This window comes from Miscanthus floridulus, chromosome 18 (assembly GCF_019320115.1).
Source record: "Miscanthus floridulus cultivar M001 chromosome 18, ASM1932011v1, whole genome shotgun sequence".
Classification (NCBI taxonomy): Eukaryota; Viridiplantae; Streptophyta; class Magnoliopsida; order Poales; family Poaceae; genus Miscanthus; species Miscanthus floridulus.
In genome coordinates this window covers 123532772-123548042 of record NC_089597.1, presented here as the reverse complement: position 1 = coordinate 123548042, position 15271 = coordinate 123532772, and the positions used below count along the sequence as shown (strand labels likewise).

General features: G+C 45.0%; 2 protein-coding genes across 2 annotated transcripts; one reads left to right on the top strand and one right to left on the bottom strand.

Moving 5' to 3' along the window:
• Positions 1 to 690: 690 nt before the first annotated feature.
• On the bottom strand, positions 691 to 1596 carry LOC136524564 (uncharacterized). Its single transcript, XM_066517887.1, has one exon. The coding sequence runs from the start codon at positions 1594 to 1596 to the stop codon at positions 691 to 693; it is 906 nt and encodes a 301-aa protein (XP_066373984.1).
• A 7597-nt stretch (positions 1597 to 9193) lies between these two features.
• On the top strand, positions 9194 to 12089 carry LOC136524563 (ornithine aminotransferase, mitochondrial-like). Its single transcript, XM_066517886.1, has 7 exons — positions 9194 to 9219; positions 9310 to 9418; positions 9599 to 9829; positions 10326 to 10485; positions 10567 to 10622; positions 11682 to 11834; positions 11964 to 12089. The coding sequence occupies exons 1-7, from the start codon at positions 9209 to 9211 to the stop codon at positions 12087 to 12089; spliced, it is 846 nt and encodes a 281-aa protein (XP_066373983.1). The 5' UTR covers positions 9194 to 9208.
• The last annotated feature ends 3182 nt before the right edge of the window (positions 12090 to 15271 follow it).

The following is a 15271-nucleotide window of genomic DNA, read 5'->3' as shown; positions in this document are numbered from 1 at the left end:
CACCACCCTCCGCTCAACGATCCTCGCTGCTCTAAGCCGTCTAGGTTGCGGCAACCACCAAGAGTAACAAGTGAACTCCACAGCGAAACATGAACACCAAGTGCCTCTAGATGCAGCGTCCGGTCACCTTGTGACCAGCAAGACTAACTCCTTTTCACCTCTATCTTCTTCACCCTTGCTCAAATGTGCCAACCACCAAGTGTATCACCTTGTGCACATGTGTTAGCATATTTTCACAAACATTTTCAAGAGTGTTAGCAATCCACTAGATCCTAAATGCATATGCAATGAGTTAGAGCATCTAGTGGCACTTTGACAACCGCATTTCGATACGAGTTTCACCCCTCTTAATAGTATGGCTATCAAACCTAAATGTGATCACACTCTCTAAGTGTCTTGATCACCAAAACAAAATAGCTCCTACAATTTATACCTTTGCCTTGAGCTTTTTGTTTTTCTCTTTCTTCTTTTCAATTCCAAGCACTTGATCATCACCATGGCATCATCACCATCATGCTATGATCTTCATTTGCTTCACTACTTGGAGTGTGCTACCTATCTCATGATCACTTGATAAACTAGGTTAGCACTTAGGGTTTTATCAATTCACCAAAACCAAACTAGAGCTTTCAATGTCTTGCAATGATCCTTCCAGAGATTGGGTCGAATTCAACCTAGAGCCTCGGAACCCTACATCTTTTCCTGGACGGGCTTCACTTCGAATGCGTCGGTAGCAATATCAACGATCTCCAATCGATGGACCAAGTTGTCTGGATCCCCATACAATGGCTCAGACATGTAGTTTATATTCTCCTTGTACTTGGATACACTTGTTCCACTGAAGCTTTCATTGAAATGTTTAGACAAGAACAGTGTTTGATCACCGATGTCCCTCACCCTAGACCACTCCGACATATGGTCGTGGAGGTTGCACTTGTAGATCACGCTGCTATAGGTGAAGCTCTGTGTCTCGTGGAATGTGCTCACCATGGCACCCACAATGTGTAGCTCACCGTTTGATTCCAGGTAGCTGTGGTGGCAGAGCCCCACAGGTGGTGACAGCGATGGCAGCAGTGTCGCGGTTGGAGTAGAGCCGACAGCATTGCTGCTACAGACGGAGATTTCTCTAGTGTAGTTAATCGCCAAGAACTTGTCTTGGTAGTGGATGATGGACCCCACGGAGAACTCTAGTTTAGTGTCGAGCAGCGTCCATGTGCTGTCGACTCCAACCCGGCAGAACGCGACCTCCATGGAGCACCCAAGAATGGCTATGGCCACGTACTCGCGGCCGGCGGTGTCAGGCAGCGCCGAGAGCATGATCTCACGGAAGAACATGTCCCTCATGTTTTCTAGCTTGATGGCTCTGCCTGCGGCATCCGCGTCCACGTAGCCATTGGTGGGATGGAGGACCCACCGGCCATGGACCCTAGACACGTGACCCGATGAGGACGCCGCTGCGACATGTTCACCTGCTGGTGGGAGCTCAACGCGAGGGGCACGGGCACCGGCGAATGGATTCAGCAGCGTCACGGATGCCGCCTCGTCCATGAGCACCAGCCACCCACATGAGGAGCCGCACGCCATCTTGCCGCGCATGTCGGGCAGCGTCTTGGACAAGACCTTCTCCGGGACACAGTAGAAGCCACGTGGTCCGAGTCAGGGTCGAACGAGAGCAGCAGGAGTGGCCCGAAGGTCACGAACGGGACGATGGTGTGCCATGGGGAGCAAGCGGATTGGAAGGACGCTGCGTCGTTGCCTGATGCGAGACGCTGCCCGATGGACTCGAGGAGATCCTCTGGCAGGTCGGATCTCCAGTCAGGAAGAGGTAGGGACCTTCTTTTAGGATTGGGAGGCTGAGCCATGGAAGACAGATGAACAAACCCAAGGGCAATTTCAGCAAGAAACAGCAAGCGAGGGTGATGGAGCACGTGAGCGTGAAACCAAATGAAAGGAGGAAAAAGTTGTTCCTTTTGCAAATGCAAAGAGGGGAAGTAATTAAATGTAGGCAGATTTGGCAAGGTTCTCAGAAATGAAAAGAGGTTCCTTTTGTCTTAATTCTCTTTCCATTTGCTCGTTGCCATGTATGCTAGTGCATGCAAACATGCAATGTGTATATGGATAGCACAATAATTTTCTACTTCCTATTTTGCCGTGATTCCTCTATCACATGATAGGCAATATTCAATCAAGGAGAATGGCACGATCAAACAGTAATTAAGATTAACCTGTAATCAATGTGTAATCGGTTTCATGACAAAGGAATAACAATTTTGAAGAAGAAATTTGAATATCATTTGACATATTTAGTTGGACGTATATAGCTGTGGGGAGAAGCCTTAAAACTAAGCAACTGAGTTTGTGTGGCCATGGAAATGAGTATAAATGGTACAAAGAGTAATATGCATAGGACCCCAAAGAGATATGTATAGCAGAAAAGCTAGAAAAGTTGCATCAAGAACATGTAGGTAGAGAAAATGGCAAACTAAGCAAATCATAAAGAGGTGACAATGTCTGAGCTGTAGTGAGTTATGGAGCAAACATTGTGTAAAACAGCGTATCTAATTTTGTTCAGAGGAAGCAGTGAGCTGAAGCCTGTCATCACACTGAAGCCTGAATATGAACTGGAGGCAGCATTGAGGAATTTAACACATTGTTAAAATTGAAGGTTGGGCACATAGAAATACAACTGTCAAATATTTAGGCTGTGCAGAGTAAGCAAAAGTAATTTTTATTTGAGGTCAGGTTAACATTTAGTATCGTGTAATTGCAAAGTTAGAAATAACTTTTAATACATGGTGTGCATTATGTACATAAATTTGTATGCGACAAAAGAATGGGGGTATGAACATTATGTATCATAACCGTGATTAGTAAATGGAAAAACACAAGATGGAAGGACGCACAATATTACATTCTTAATTAAAACACCAGGAATCCTTACCATCCCAAAATACCTTATTAGACCTCTCAATGGATCCATGTAGTGGAGCATACTACCATATATATTATCGAATAGATAAGCAACAGGATTTCCCAAATTAATGAAAGGTAATACATGATAGATAATGTGTAGATAGAATGTACATTGAGGGTTCCTGCAACTACAGACACATGATGTTTGACCATAAACCAATCAAGCATGCAACTACAAAGATACTGCACATGTGAACCGCATCTTATTAGAAATAGTTTTGCCAATGCCAGCCTAATGTGATTAAGCTTTTCTAAATCCGTTTATGTTATTAATCACCACCAAAGTTCGACTAGCAGTATGGTTAGCATGCTTTGTAATTTCCTATAACTAAAAAAATAAAACGTGGACATCGTGCGACGTTTCTTTTAGTTCGTCCGTCTATGTATCCATGCGAATCGTCTCCCCCTCACCCCCGCCGCCTCCCACCCTGCGTGACTCCCCCGCTCCTCCGATGCCTCCTCTCCCATGCGTGCGACGATGACTCCATCTCTCATCCCACCAGGCGAGGGAGCCACCCACCAGGTGAGGGCACCGGCCAAGGACGCAAGGCCGCCCACCAGCGGCCACCACAGCGCTCCACTCCGGGCGTAGGTGGCCTCCAACCTCGCGCCGCTTGACCCAGCCGCCGTCCGCAGCCATGTCGTCACAATGCGACTTGTGAGCGGCCTCCACAAACCGACGCCCACGCTGCGCCCCTCCCCATGCGAGATCTCGCCTGCAATCAGGCTTCCTCTCCCTCGGCCCTCGCCCTCGCCCATGCCGCCCCGATGCCGCCTCCTCTTCCGCGCCACCGCGCCCGCGTGCTCGCCTATGTCGCCGCCTTCTCGTGCCATGGCTAAGAGAGGAGCTCGTCGACCCACTCTCGTTGCGCGCGTGGATGCGACGGCTAGCCCTGCCAACGGGTACACGCGCGGATACAGGATGGAGCGACGGCGACTGTGCTTCGAGCACTCGCAAGCCCGAGGCAGAAGCGCCGGGTAGAGGGCGCCCTCATCCTCATCTTCCTTGCCAAGTGTGGGGCTCCCCCAAGTCTACCTCACCGCCGTCCTCGAGTACCTCATAGTTGTCGTCGCCGTTGTGACATAGAAGTTTGTGTCCCCTCCTTCTCGATCTCCATCTTCCTTTTTGTTCATCTGCCTTCTTCTTAATCTCAATCCGATGTCCTACGTCGATCTGGTTGTTGCGCTCTTCTCGATCTGGTTGGACAACAAATCGGTTTGCTTAGGTCTTGGCTAACATTTTTTTGAACGCATAGGTCTTGGCTAACATCTTTACTCGTTCCTCACTAATGTACAGACCTTGCCGGGATGACGAACGCATGCATCAGAGAGCGATGGTGAACGGCGCCAAGCCATCCAGTCAAAATGAGCCCAATGCCCCTAACGCCTGGTGCTTCCCCACCTGCGGCATCCGCCAGTCATCCATGATGTTGTTGATCCAGTGTCTTCCGTTGACACTCCTCAGGTCAAAGAAACCCCAGCTTCAACCATGATGTCATACAAATTCTAGGTGTAGTTATTTTCTTTGTAATCTTCTATTCCTTCATCATGGAGCGTAGTTCTCTGAACTACAAAAACAGTGTTTTTTGTTTCTTTTAGAAAAAAACAGTGTTTTGTGAAACATGCAAAATTCAGATCTTGTAGTATTCAAGAGGTGGTCTGAATGCTTTTTGTAACAACCCAAAAATCCATACACCAAAAATACCAACTACAAAATTTTTCTCAAAAACTCCCATGTGATGATGAGTATCATGTATAGGAACCCAACCTAAGAGATGCATTAGGTCTAACCCCAACCTAAGTCAACACTTAAGCATGGCATGCCATTTGATAATCATGTTTATTTAAATACTAACAAATGAAACATAGCATACATTGTTAACTCACATGGTGATTTGGATTTTTATTTGTTTTATGTAATGCCTAAAACTCCTTTAAAGAAACACACCATAAAGTAATTATTATTCAAACCAAAGGATAAATGTTTAAAAAGAAAACTATTTCCATTTGTGTATAACAAAACTACACCTATTTTTGTTATACAAAATAGCTAAATAAATTCCTTATATATATATAAATGATATGGGCATCATATCTAAAAGGTACACCAATTTGGAATTCAAATTTCAAACCAAATTTGAATTCAAAACAAAGAAGAAAAACAAAATAGAAAAAGAAAAGGAAGAAGGAAGCCTCACAGCAGCCAGGCCTGCTCGGCTTCGTGGCCCAGCCAGCCCAACCGCGCCCGCCTTCCACTCAGCGCGCGCACACGCGGCCCACGAGCCGGCCCAGCATGCCGCTCACGCCCACGCGCCCGTCCGCTTCGCCTGCTGTCGCTGCCTGTCGGGCCCCACCTGTCAGCTTCCTGTTCATCTTCTCCGCCCACGCCTCAACTGCTGCGCGACCGGCGGCCGACAGCGCTGGCAGGATCGGCATGGCCTTGTCCCCTTGGCGCCGCGCCCACGCAACCACGCGCGGGCCGTTGGATGCTAAGCCTGTGCCTCCGATCGCCCTCGGTCTCCATCCGCCGTTCACCGAGCTCCATGGCCGAGCTCGGCTATAAAAGCCCCGGCCCCAGGAGCCCCTAAGCTCTCTCAATGCCCCGCCGCCACTTTGTGGCCGTCCACTGCGCACCCAAGCCAAGAGAGCAGAAGGGCGAGGAAGAAGGAAGGGAGAGGGAGGAGGAAGAAGGAGGCGCCATCGGAGCACCACCGAAGCCGCCGGAGCAGGAGACGACACCACGATCGGCTACAGCAGCGCTGCATTGCATCCGGAGCTACACAGCCTTGAACCGCCACTGCATCACCACCCTATCTCCCATGACACCAACGGTGAGCCCCCCAGTCTTTCCCCTGCTCGCCGCTAGACCTCGCCGTTTCGGCCATGGCGCTCCACATCGGGAGCGCGTAGGCCAAGGTCGTCTCCGGCCTTTGGGTACACTCGCACTCACGCGCACCTCCACGACCACGACGAGACCGCCCCACCGGCGCCCCGTAGTGCTCCTGCGAGCCTACGCCGTTCACCACCGGACCGCCGCCATGGTCGGATCAAGCCGCCACCGTGGCCAAAGCCACCGGGGGCTCCAGAAGACCTTCCGACCTACCCAATAAGCCCGCTGGAGCATCGTGATGCTCACACGCACCACCGAGATGCCTCTCCGAGGCCGTAGCCACCTCACCGACGCCGTCGTCGTGCCCGGGAGACCGCTGCCGTGGCCGGCACACCACGGGACCCCGCACGCCATGTTAACCTCACCAACGAGGACGCCGAGGCTTGGCAGAGCTTTCACCCACTTCAATCGTGCACCAGCGCCGCTGGCAAGGCTCACCAGGTGCTCGCCGTCGGCGGGAGCACGCCGGGAGAGGAAACAGGGGAAATTCCCCTCGCCGGCCACACGCACATGCACCCGGTGCATGTGGACCACAGAGAGAGAAGAGAAGGGTGGACGCGGTCCACCGTAGACCTGCCTGCGGTCCATGGACCAGCGCTCCTGATTCCACCGTGGACCACGAGCCATAGACCACAGCCCAGTGAAGGCCCAAGGTCATGACGTGGCTGCGCCACAGCATGCCACGTGTTCGGGCTGAGCCCAGCCCATATCCAGGCCCAACCGGCCCAGTTCGGACCCGGTCCGTGTTGACCGTTGACCGGTCAACGTTGACTGTTGACCTGGCCCACATGTCAGTGGCACAGACACTCTGGACCCACATGTCAGATGGTGACATCACGCTGACGTCATGTGGGACCCACACGTCAGAAGCCAACATAGCCGGGGTGACGTCATGCTGACGTTACAATGACATCAGCTGCTAATGTCAGCAGCCCTGGCCCCACACGTCAGTGACCCTGACCGTTGACCATTGACTCACCCGTTGACTTGACGTTGACTTTGACCGGACCAACATGTCAGTGACCCAAGAGCCCCTGGACCCACCTGTCGGAACTGATGACGTTGATGACGTCATGCTGACGTCAGCTGGACCCCACCTGTCAGCTCAGAACTGAGATGATGACGTAATGCTGACATTAGCATGCCACGTGGACCAGTCACAGCATGACACGTGTCAGCCCAGGATTAATTCATCCTTTTTCCATTTTCAGAAATGATGTAAACTTCAGAAATTCATAACTAATTCATACGACCTCAGAAAAATACGAAACTAGGACTAAAATTCATCTAAAATCGAGCTTTACGCAATGAACCCATGTTTGAGTGCATTTGGCTCTTTTGAATTTTCATTGCTTCTTTGTGCTATTCTCTAGATGTCGCTAACGCGACTATAATACGATCGTTGCAGACTCGGAGGAGAACCAGACGGACGAGGATCGTGAGTACCGTAAGGAGAACGAAGACGACTACACTGAAGGTGCCACATCCCACCCAATCTCGTAGCACCTATTACGCATGGCTAATGTAGAACTGCTATTGCTTTACTTTACTGTTATAATCAAACTATGATAGGACTTGCATGGTAGTATGCTTACTTGATGGCCTTTACCTTGACGCAACCCTACCCCTGCTCACCCTGCTATTAGGCTAGACACACGCTTGCTGCTATATTGCTTATTACTTCTACTACGCTTGTACTACATTGATGCATGGTGGAAACTGGTGTTAACTGGACTATGGGGAGAATGTTGCGTGTGTGACTTGGGTGCGTGGAGGGTAAGGGTTGTGTCGACCAAGTTGGAGTATACGACGAGCCTGGGGCAAGTCATGCCGTGTGGTGCTACCTGGGCACCCCTGGGATGGATACCTGTGGTGGGTAAACGATATATGAGGTGGCCCTAGGTGTGAACCTGTGATGGGAGGAGCCCGGGGGTGGAGGTGTTGTGGTGGCACGGTAAATGGAAACCCTGATGGAGACATTCTGGCTTGGTCATCCCTAAGGACTTACTAGTACTCAGATTCACCGGGAAGCCTTACGTACCACTCGCCCTATATGATGCGGGACGGCCGGACTACTTGGTAGGATATTGCCACTACTGCTAGGTTGATAGCGGACAGTGTAAGGAGGTACGAGGCGCGGAGGATTTTCCCCACACCCTTCCGAGACTTCATGGAGACCTTGTGGACCCGGCTCATGACTCACAGTTTCAGCCACCCCAGACTAGACTTGGGGTGTACCAGGACTGAATGGTAGAGTGGCATTATCCTAGGCTAGCAAGCGGCCGGAATCAGCCCAGTTGGCGACGGTCAGCGAAGAAGGCAGATCTTGTGGTTATGTAAAACCTCTACAGAGTGTATGGTTGATCGATCGATACATGTGCCGACTTGTCGGTTATGGACCTTTTCTGGGTTTCGCTTAAACTAGATAGTGAGATGAGTCCTTCTCTTCCTCCCCCGTGAGAGAGTATCGGTCGTAGCCAGGAGCTACGGGCCTTGAGACAGTGCCGAGAGGAAGTTGGCCTGTCGACTGAGCGATGGTATGGTATGGTGATGATGTGGAGATGGTGATATGTCGATCCCAGGATCGAAACATGGCTCTGGAAAGGGAAAAGGGGTGGAATGTGTGTGGGAATGGAGTTAAAACTTGACTATACTATTATATACTTGATATGCTAATATATATATAGGAAACCCCAGCCTTATAGGTTCCTTTTGATTATATCTAACTTGCATCCAATTTCCACAAAGCAATGCTCATAGGGTGGGAGTGGCCAGTATAAATCGTACTGATAAATTTTGGCACACAGGTTCTGCTGAGGAGTATAGCTCCGAGGAGTTTGACGGTTGAGGGGTTCATGCCTACGCTCGAGTTTGACGATCTTATCTTCAAGCTGTTCTGAATGAATGCTACTTTTGATTCCGCCAATACGGCGATGTAATAATTTATGTAATTATGCACTATTTGTACTCTGATTTTATCGTTGTATGGATGTGATATTCGACTGGAATTTGGGTAATATGATCTACAACGGTCTTATTACACTTCGACTCTGTGGATTTCCCTTCGCGGAAATCAGGTCGCTTCACTTTTGGTGGCATAAAAAATGTTTGTCTGGGCCCTGGCCTTCTGAATTAGTGTAGTTCTATTCCATTCAAGTTTGGATCGCAGTTGCGCATGAACTAAGGAGAAGGTAATTAGAAGTTTCGTACAGTGACACATCTTTCTGAGATGACACTCTTGTCTCAGGTAGCATAATATTTTTCTTCCATACTTTCAAGGGAGTGATCGCTGTGCTGTTCGTTTTGAATGTGCACACGCCTGTGAATGCGTATTTTGTTTGATTGATGGGAAGTTTGTAAGGCCCTAAACTTCTAAATGCTTCTGCAAGAAATTTATTTCAGCACTGCAGTTGCTCACTCTTCTATTAACATTTCAATGCCTGCAGCTACCATCCAATCCCCATGGTGTTTTCCAAAGGAGAAGGTTCACACATAGTGGACCCTGAAGGCAACAAATACATCGATTTTCTCTCTGCTTATTCTGCAGTCAATCAGGTAGACTTCTTTCCGTGGGGCTACTATTTGTTTAAACCTCATCTATGCAGTAAATCGTGTCTGTAAACTATTTGTTGTCAAAACAGACCGGAAGTTAGAAAAGTTAAGTTGGGATACTACATTGTTTGTCATGCTTCTTTTTATGTACTCAAACTGTGTAATGTTTGCCATTCCGTGCAGGGTCATTGCCATCCAAAAGTCCTGAGAGCTTTGATAGAACAGGCAGAAAGGCTTACGCTCAGTTCTAGAGCTTTCTACAACGATAAGTTCCCAATCTTTGCGGAATATCTGACAAGCATGTTTGGATATGACATGATGTTGCCAATGAATACTGGAGCTGAAGGAGTTGAAACTGCTATCAAATTGGCTAGGAAATGGGGTTATGAGAAGAAACAGATACCAAAGAATGAGGTATAACCCGACAAAAAAGATTGTTTGTTCAATTCGGGTGCTGATAGTGGTGTGCAGTTTTTCCATACTTGGATTTGCTTGTGCTTCCCTGAAGTTCTATCTTGTGACTACAAAGCTGTTGTAAGCTTTAAGTAGATTCTTACTAGATGACGAGGTTGCATCCATCGATTCTTAAAATCCTGTTACTGCATAGCCTGTGGACTTCTGGATGATGTGCTCTAAGATATACTTAGATGCAAATCATGTACCTGCCCTTTTTCCTTTTGATTGTCCTACTTATATATCATGAAACCCCTATTTTACTTCTTATATAATTATATCAAAATAAATTCAGAAAGTTTAATATGAGCAAACAATCTGGAAAGACACATACTCTTTTTATTCTTAATTCCGTTTAGTGCAAGTTTGGTGCACGCCATATCTTGATAGACCATAAATTTCACATCTTCAAAAGTAGAAAATTCACTAATTTGCCAAAATGTTTGCTGCTTTGCAGGCTTTGCTTGTCTCTTGCTGTGGGTGTTTCCATGGTCGAACTCTTGGTGTCATTTCCATGAGCTGTGACAACGATGCAACTCGTGGTTTTGGTCCTTTGGTTCCTGGCCATCTTAAAGTTGATTTTGGAGATATTGATGGGTTAAAGAAAATCTTTGAAGGTAATTTATCTGTTTAACATTGCCAAACAGACGGTTTTAGTTTACGTGTTTCTGCATGTTGACAATTACTATTTATTTCAGAGCATGGAGATCGGATTTGTGGTTTTTTATTTGAACCTATCCAAGGTGAAGCTGGGGTATGTTTTTATCATGCTATATCTGGCATTGACTGTTCTGAGCACATATTTCATTTACAGTTAGAAACTAACCACTTCCTAGCAATTATCACCCCCCAGGCCCAGATTCACCACTAAGAGCCCTGCAGCAAAGGACCCTCAGGAAGAGTCCATACGTTGACTCGAAATACGAGTTAATTCGTAGGATAGGGTGCTATATTCTATGTTAATCTGTTAGATATCCACTTATAGGTAACGCTGGAATTAGCAAAAAAAAATCATTACCTCAGATATTTCCTACACAGCAGTACTATCGCTTTGCATCATCCATTGAATGATTGTGTACAATAGATATTCTGTTACACCTACACTCAACCAAGGAAAGAGTAGAACATATATTAGCCCACATATTTACTTTACACCTATAAACAAATTGCTTCTCAGCAATCCTTGCATTGCAAGCTGCATTAGATATCCATTGATCCTATATGTGATCAAGGAATGAGCAGAAGGTATAGCTCAAATATTTCCTGTAGACTGAGAAACAGAGAAAGTAACTGTGCTTCTCAGCAACCATGGCATAGAGCGTTCCTTAGCTCTTTGTGATAATATTTTCTTCCAGCTGTGTGAAAAAAGAATTGTTTAACATTAGTACAACAGAGGCTTGTGCACATTATCGATTTAGCTCTCAATATGTTTCTCTTTTTCACTCTCAAGATTCAAGATTCATTTGATGTGTTAGTGCAAACACATAGATATAAGTCCATGTCTTTTATAACTATAAACTCAAAGTTTTCTGTACATTCCTCCTGGAATGTGTCCCATACCATTTGGGTTAACGTATTTTCACTAACTACTGTATTTTTGTTCATCTGGTTTGGATGATTTCGACTTTTGGTCATACTTTGCTAGCTGTGGTGGACTGGTGGTAAAGTAAACCAGGAACAATTTGATTTCAAATATATAGTTTTGGTTTGATTTTATAGCACTTTTCCTTGGTGTTTTGTTTCAGTTATCATTAATGGTTAATGTTTTTTTAGTTTCACAATTTTTAATTTGATCTTCATGTTATACATGTAGGTAGTAATCCCACCAGATGGCTATTTGAAAGGTGTCAGAGATTTGTGTTCTAAACATAACATTTTGATGATTGCTGATGAGATCCAAACTGGCATAGCTAGAACTGGTAAAATGCTGGCATGTGATTGGGAAAACATACGGCCTGACATGGTGGTAAGTTTCATTTTCTGCTACACTCTTGTTTATTAACTATACTCATTACATAAGTATCTGCTGGTCACTTCCCCATTTTGCTTCAGAGTATGCAACCACTTACTGTTTCAAATTGTCTTTGCTCTACAGATTCTAGGCAAGGCACTCGGTGCTGGAGTTGTTCCAGTCAGTGCAGTTCTTGCAGACAAGGATGTCATGCTGTGTATCAGACCAGGGGGACATGGAAGGTATGACCAAATCTCTAATCTTTTCTAGCAAACCAATTTAGTTCGATGTCTAAAGGATATCAAACTTATGTTTGCTGTATCTAAGGAATATTTGTGAAACATGCGAAATTCAGATCTTATAGTATTCAAGAGGTGATTTGAATGCTTTTGGTGGCATAAAAAATGTTTGTCTGGGCACTGGCCTTCTGAATTAGTGTAGTTCTATTCCATTCAAGTTTGGACGTCAGCTGTCCATAGCCAGTAATTTTTCCAGTTCCCCTATCATACTCATTGGTTTTGTTCACTATTACATTTCAATTTTATTTTGACCAGATAATCTAATAGGCAAATGCTGCTCCGATGGTAAAACAAAAACATATTCTGTTCTGACTGTTATACTGAATTTCCTACTTTATGCTTTTTTGGGATAAAATAAAATGGAAATACCCTCATTCTGACGAACTAATCCTAAATCACTTGTTGAGTGCAGTGAAAGTCTGAAACTGTTCGATGGAGTGCATGTATTGGATTGCACGGGGATGTATTCTCAAAAAAGCTGAGGTGTTTCTTGCATTCAAACTAGGTATTCTTCGACGATGTAGCTTTGCTAACATGTATTGGCCAACTGCATTGGAACATATTAAGTAAACTTGATGTTAATCTGAATGATACGTTACCTTCAATTTTTTTAGGCATATGATATATATTCATTTATTTGTTGTTCTGCATTATATTATTTTTTGTCCAAATCTTATGAGCCCGTAGCAAAGCATGGGCCAATTTCTACTGTTGCATGTCAGGTTGGATGGCATCAAGAGCTTCGTAAGCTAACTCAAAATTCTCATCTACTAACATGTTGTCATTTTGTGTTTTTAATTAAATGTCACTTTAACGTTGGTATTTAATTTTTACAGCATTGTTATCTTATCGTGCGATCTGTGTGTTTTTAGTATGAATTGTTAGCTATTCCGTAGCAACGTACGGGCACGCTACCTAGTGAAGGATAAATAGGAAAAACAGAGTGCTGCCTCACTTGGTTAACTTCTTTTGTGGTACCCAAAAGTATAAATTTCACTTAAGGCACTAATTAAATTAGATACGATGCTAAATATATAGAGGTCGCTATATGTATAAACATCATTTTCCAAAATTGGTAAAAGTTGATATGATATTAGGTGCTATGAGAAGGTAACTGAGTCTATATGCTTTGTGAGAGAGCTGAAACACAAACATACCTATTTTTTTACTGGACTCCTGTAGCAATGTTATAATGGATACTAAATAAGTTTCCTGTTTTTTCTAGTATGTCCTTTACTGTAAGCAAAATGTAGCTAATATAGAATGCATGAAGGAAGCGAAGTATGCTAAAACATAGGCAGGAGCAGGAAGAGGTAGCACCAGAGTTTGACAAAACTGCATGGCATGAATCTTCTGCAGTAGGATAACCAGAGTACGACAGCATATAATCGACAAACACCGGCCTCTGTAAAATTGCAGTGTGGCAGCCTTGACTGGCAATGAAATTTGTAGAATTTAATCTAATACACAATTATTTCAGAATCATGTCAGGATTCATAATATGCTCTATGCAAAAACTTGCACTATTTGGCAGCTTAACATGAGTACCGATCACCAGGTCAGTAGAACAGGAAGCAGGTCAGCTCTTCGAACCGGATTTGTGACCACCTATCAAGGTGCCTATTGTTAGGCCTACAGAATTAGCATAATCCAGAGTACGTATTATTGATAGAATCAGAGGCAGGTCAACTGCAAGGATACATGATTTGACACAATCCATGTTTTGCAGCGATAACCCAAAATAAGTATATCTATCGAAATGCTCGACTCACTAGGCCCCGTTCGCTGGTCTGAAACTTGGCTGAAACTGGCTGGTTTTGTGAGAGAGAAACACTGTAGCGGCTGGTTGATGAATGGTGTCGTGTGAGGGGATCAGCCGGCTGGTCTGGAACATCCAGACCAGCGAACGCGCCCTATATCAGAAACTGGATATTTGTATGAAGAATCGAGGATAGAAAATATCAAGCCACAAACTGAAAATGCAATATCAAATACCACCAAACCTTGAAAAGATTGATTTGCTCTCAGTTGATTCAATTGCACATTGATCTGGACACAATATATTTAAGCTATCTCCCATCTCATCCCTGTAAAAAGCAATGATGAGTAGGCGAACTTTTGCAGTCTGAACTGAATAGTTCTTGCATCACAATATATTAACATGGATTCTTAACTTGGTAAAAAGGTGGGACTATATAAATGAACAAAAATTCCTTTTCCAAAGTGAACTGATCTGAAGATAATATCTTAGGATATAAATGAACAATATTACTGCAGCGAAAATGAACAATGCAATATCTCATTCACCTGCTAGGTAACCAAGTGTGATTAGCTAGTTGGATAAGAAATTATTTCCTTTTTCGCGATTCACCTATAGAGAGGGATCCAAATTAAACAGACGATTGATGTATACATTGCCTAGGCGACACTTAGGATAGCACGCCATCATGGAAGGGATGATGGTAGTAAGTGAGACTATATTCCCCACTCATGGAGAAAACTATAGATCAAACCAGACATAATTACAAAAGTATTGGTGAGAAACTTTAGTCCAAACATAAATGGCAGAAGGACTTCCTTAAATTTTAAGAACACCATTAATCTCACATTGTCATTATTGAAAGAAGAAAAGTGGAGACTATGACCAGCATGAGGTTCTATTGTGAATCAAGATCCTCCACATCTCCATTGGAACATAACTGTAAAGATAAAGTGGTTTTTAGCATGAACCAACAATAGGGAATGCTAGAAGTACCATATTTGTGCATATAAAGATGCCATGTACACATATAAATAAGTATGGAAATGGAACAATAGTATGAGACAATCGAAGTCAGATTGGTACGCACCAAACTGAACCATCATTGGCCAGTGTTTTTCTGAAAAAAATGGAATTGGTTCGGCTGTTTAGACGTTGCCAACGTCGGTCCACCTGACTGGCCTGGTAGAGAAGGGGTTATTGCCGATGCCTAGAGCAATTCTTTGGCGTGGAAATCACGCATAAGGAATGAAGACATAACCAAATCAGATCCGAGCGCAACAATGGGATCGAGATCAAGAAGAAGGCAGAGATCAGATAGACCGAGAATTCGAGATCGAAAAGGAGGGTACACGTACCTGTCGTTGTCAGGACGATGGCGAGGTATTCGAGGA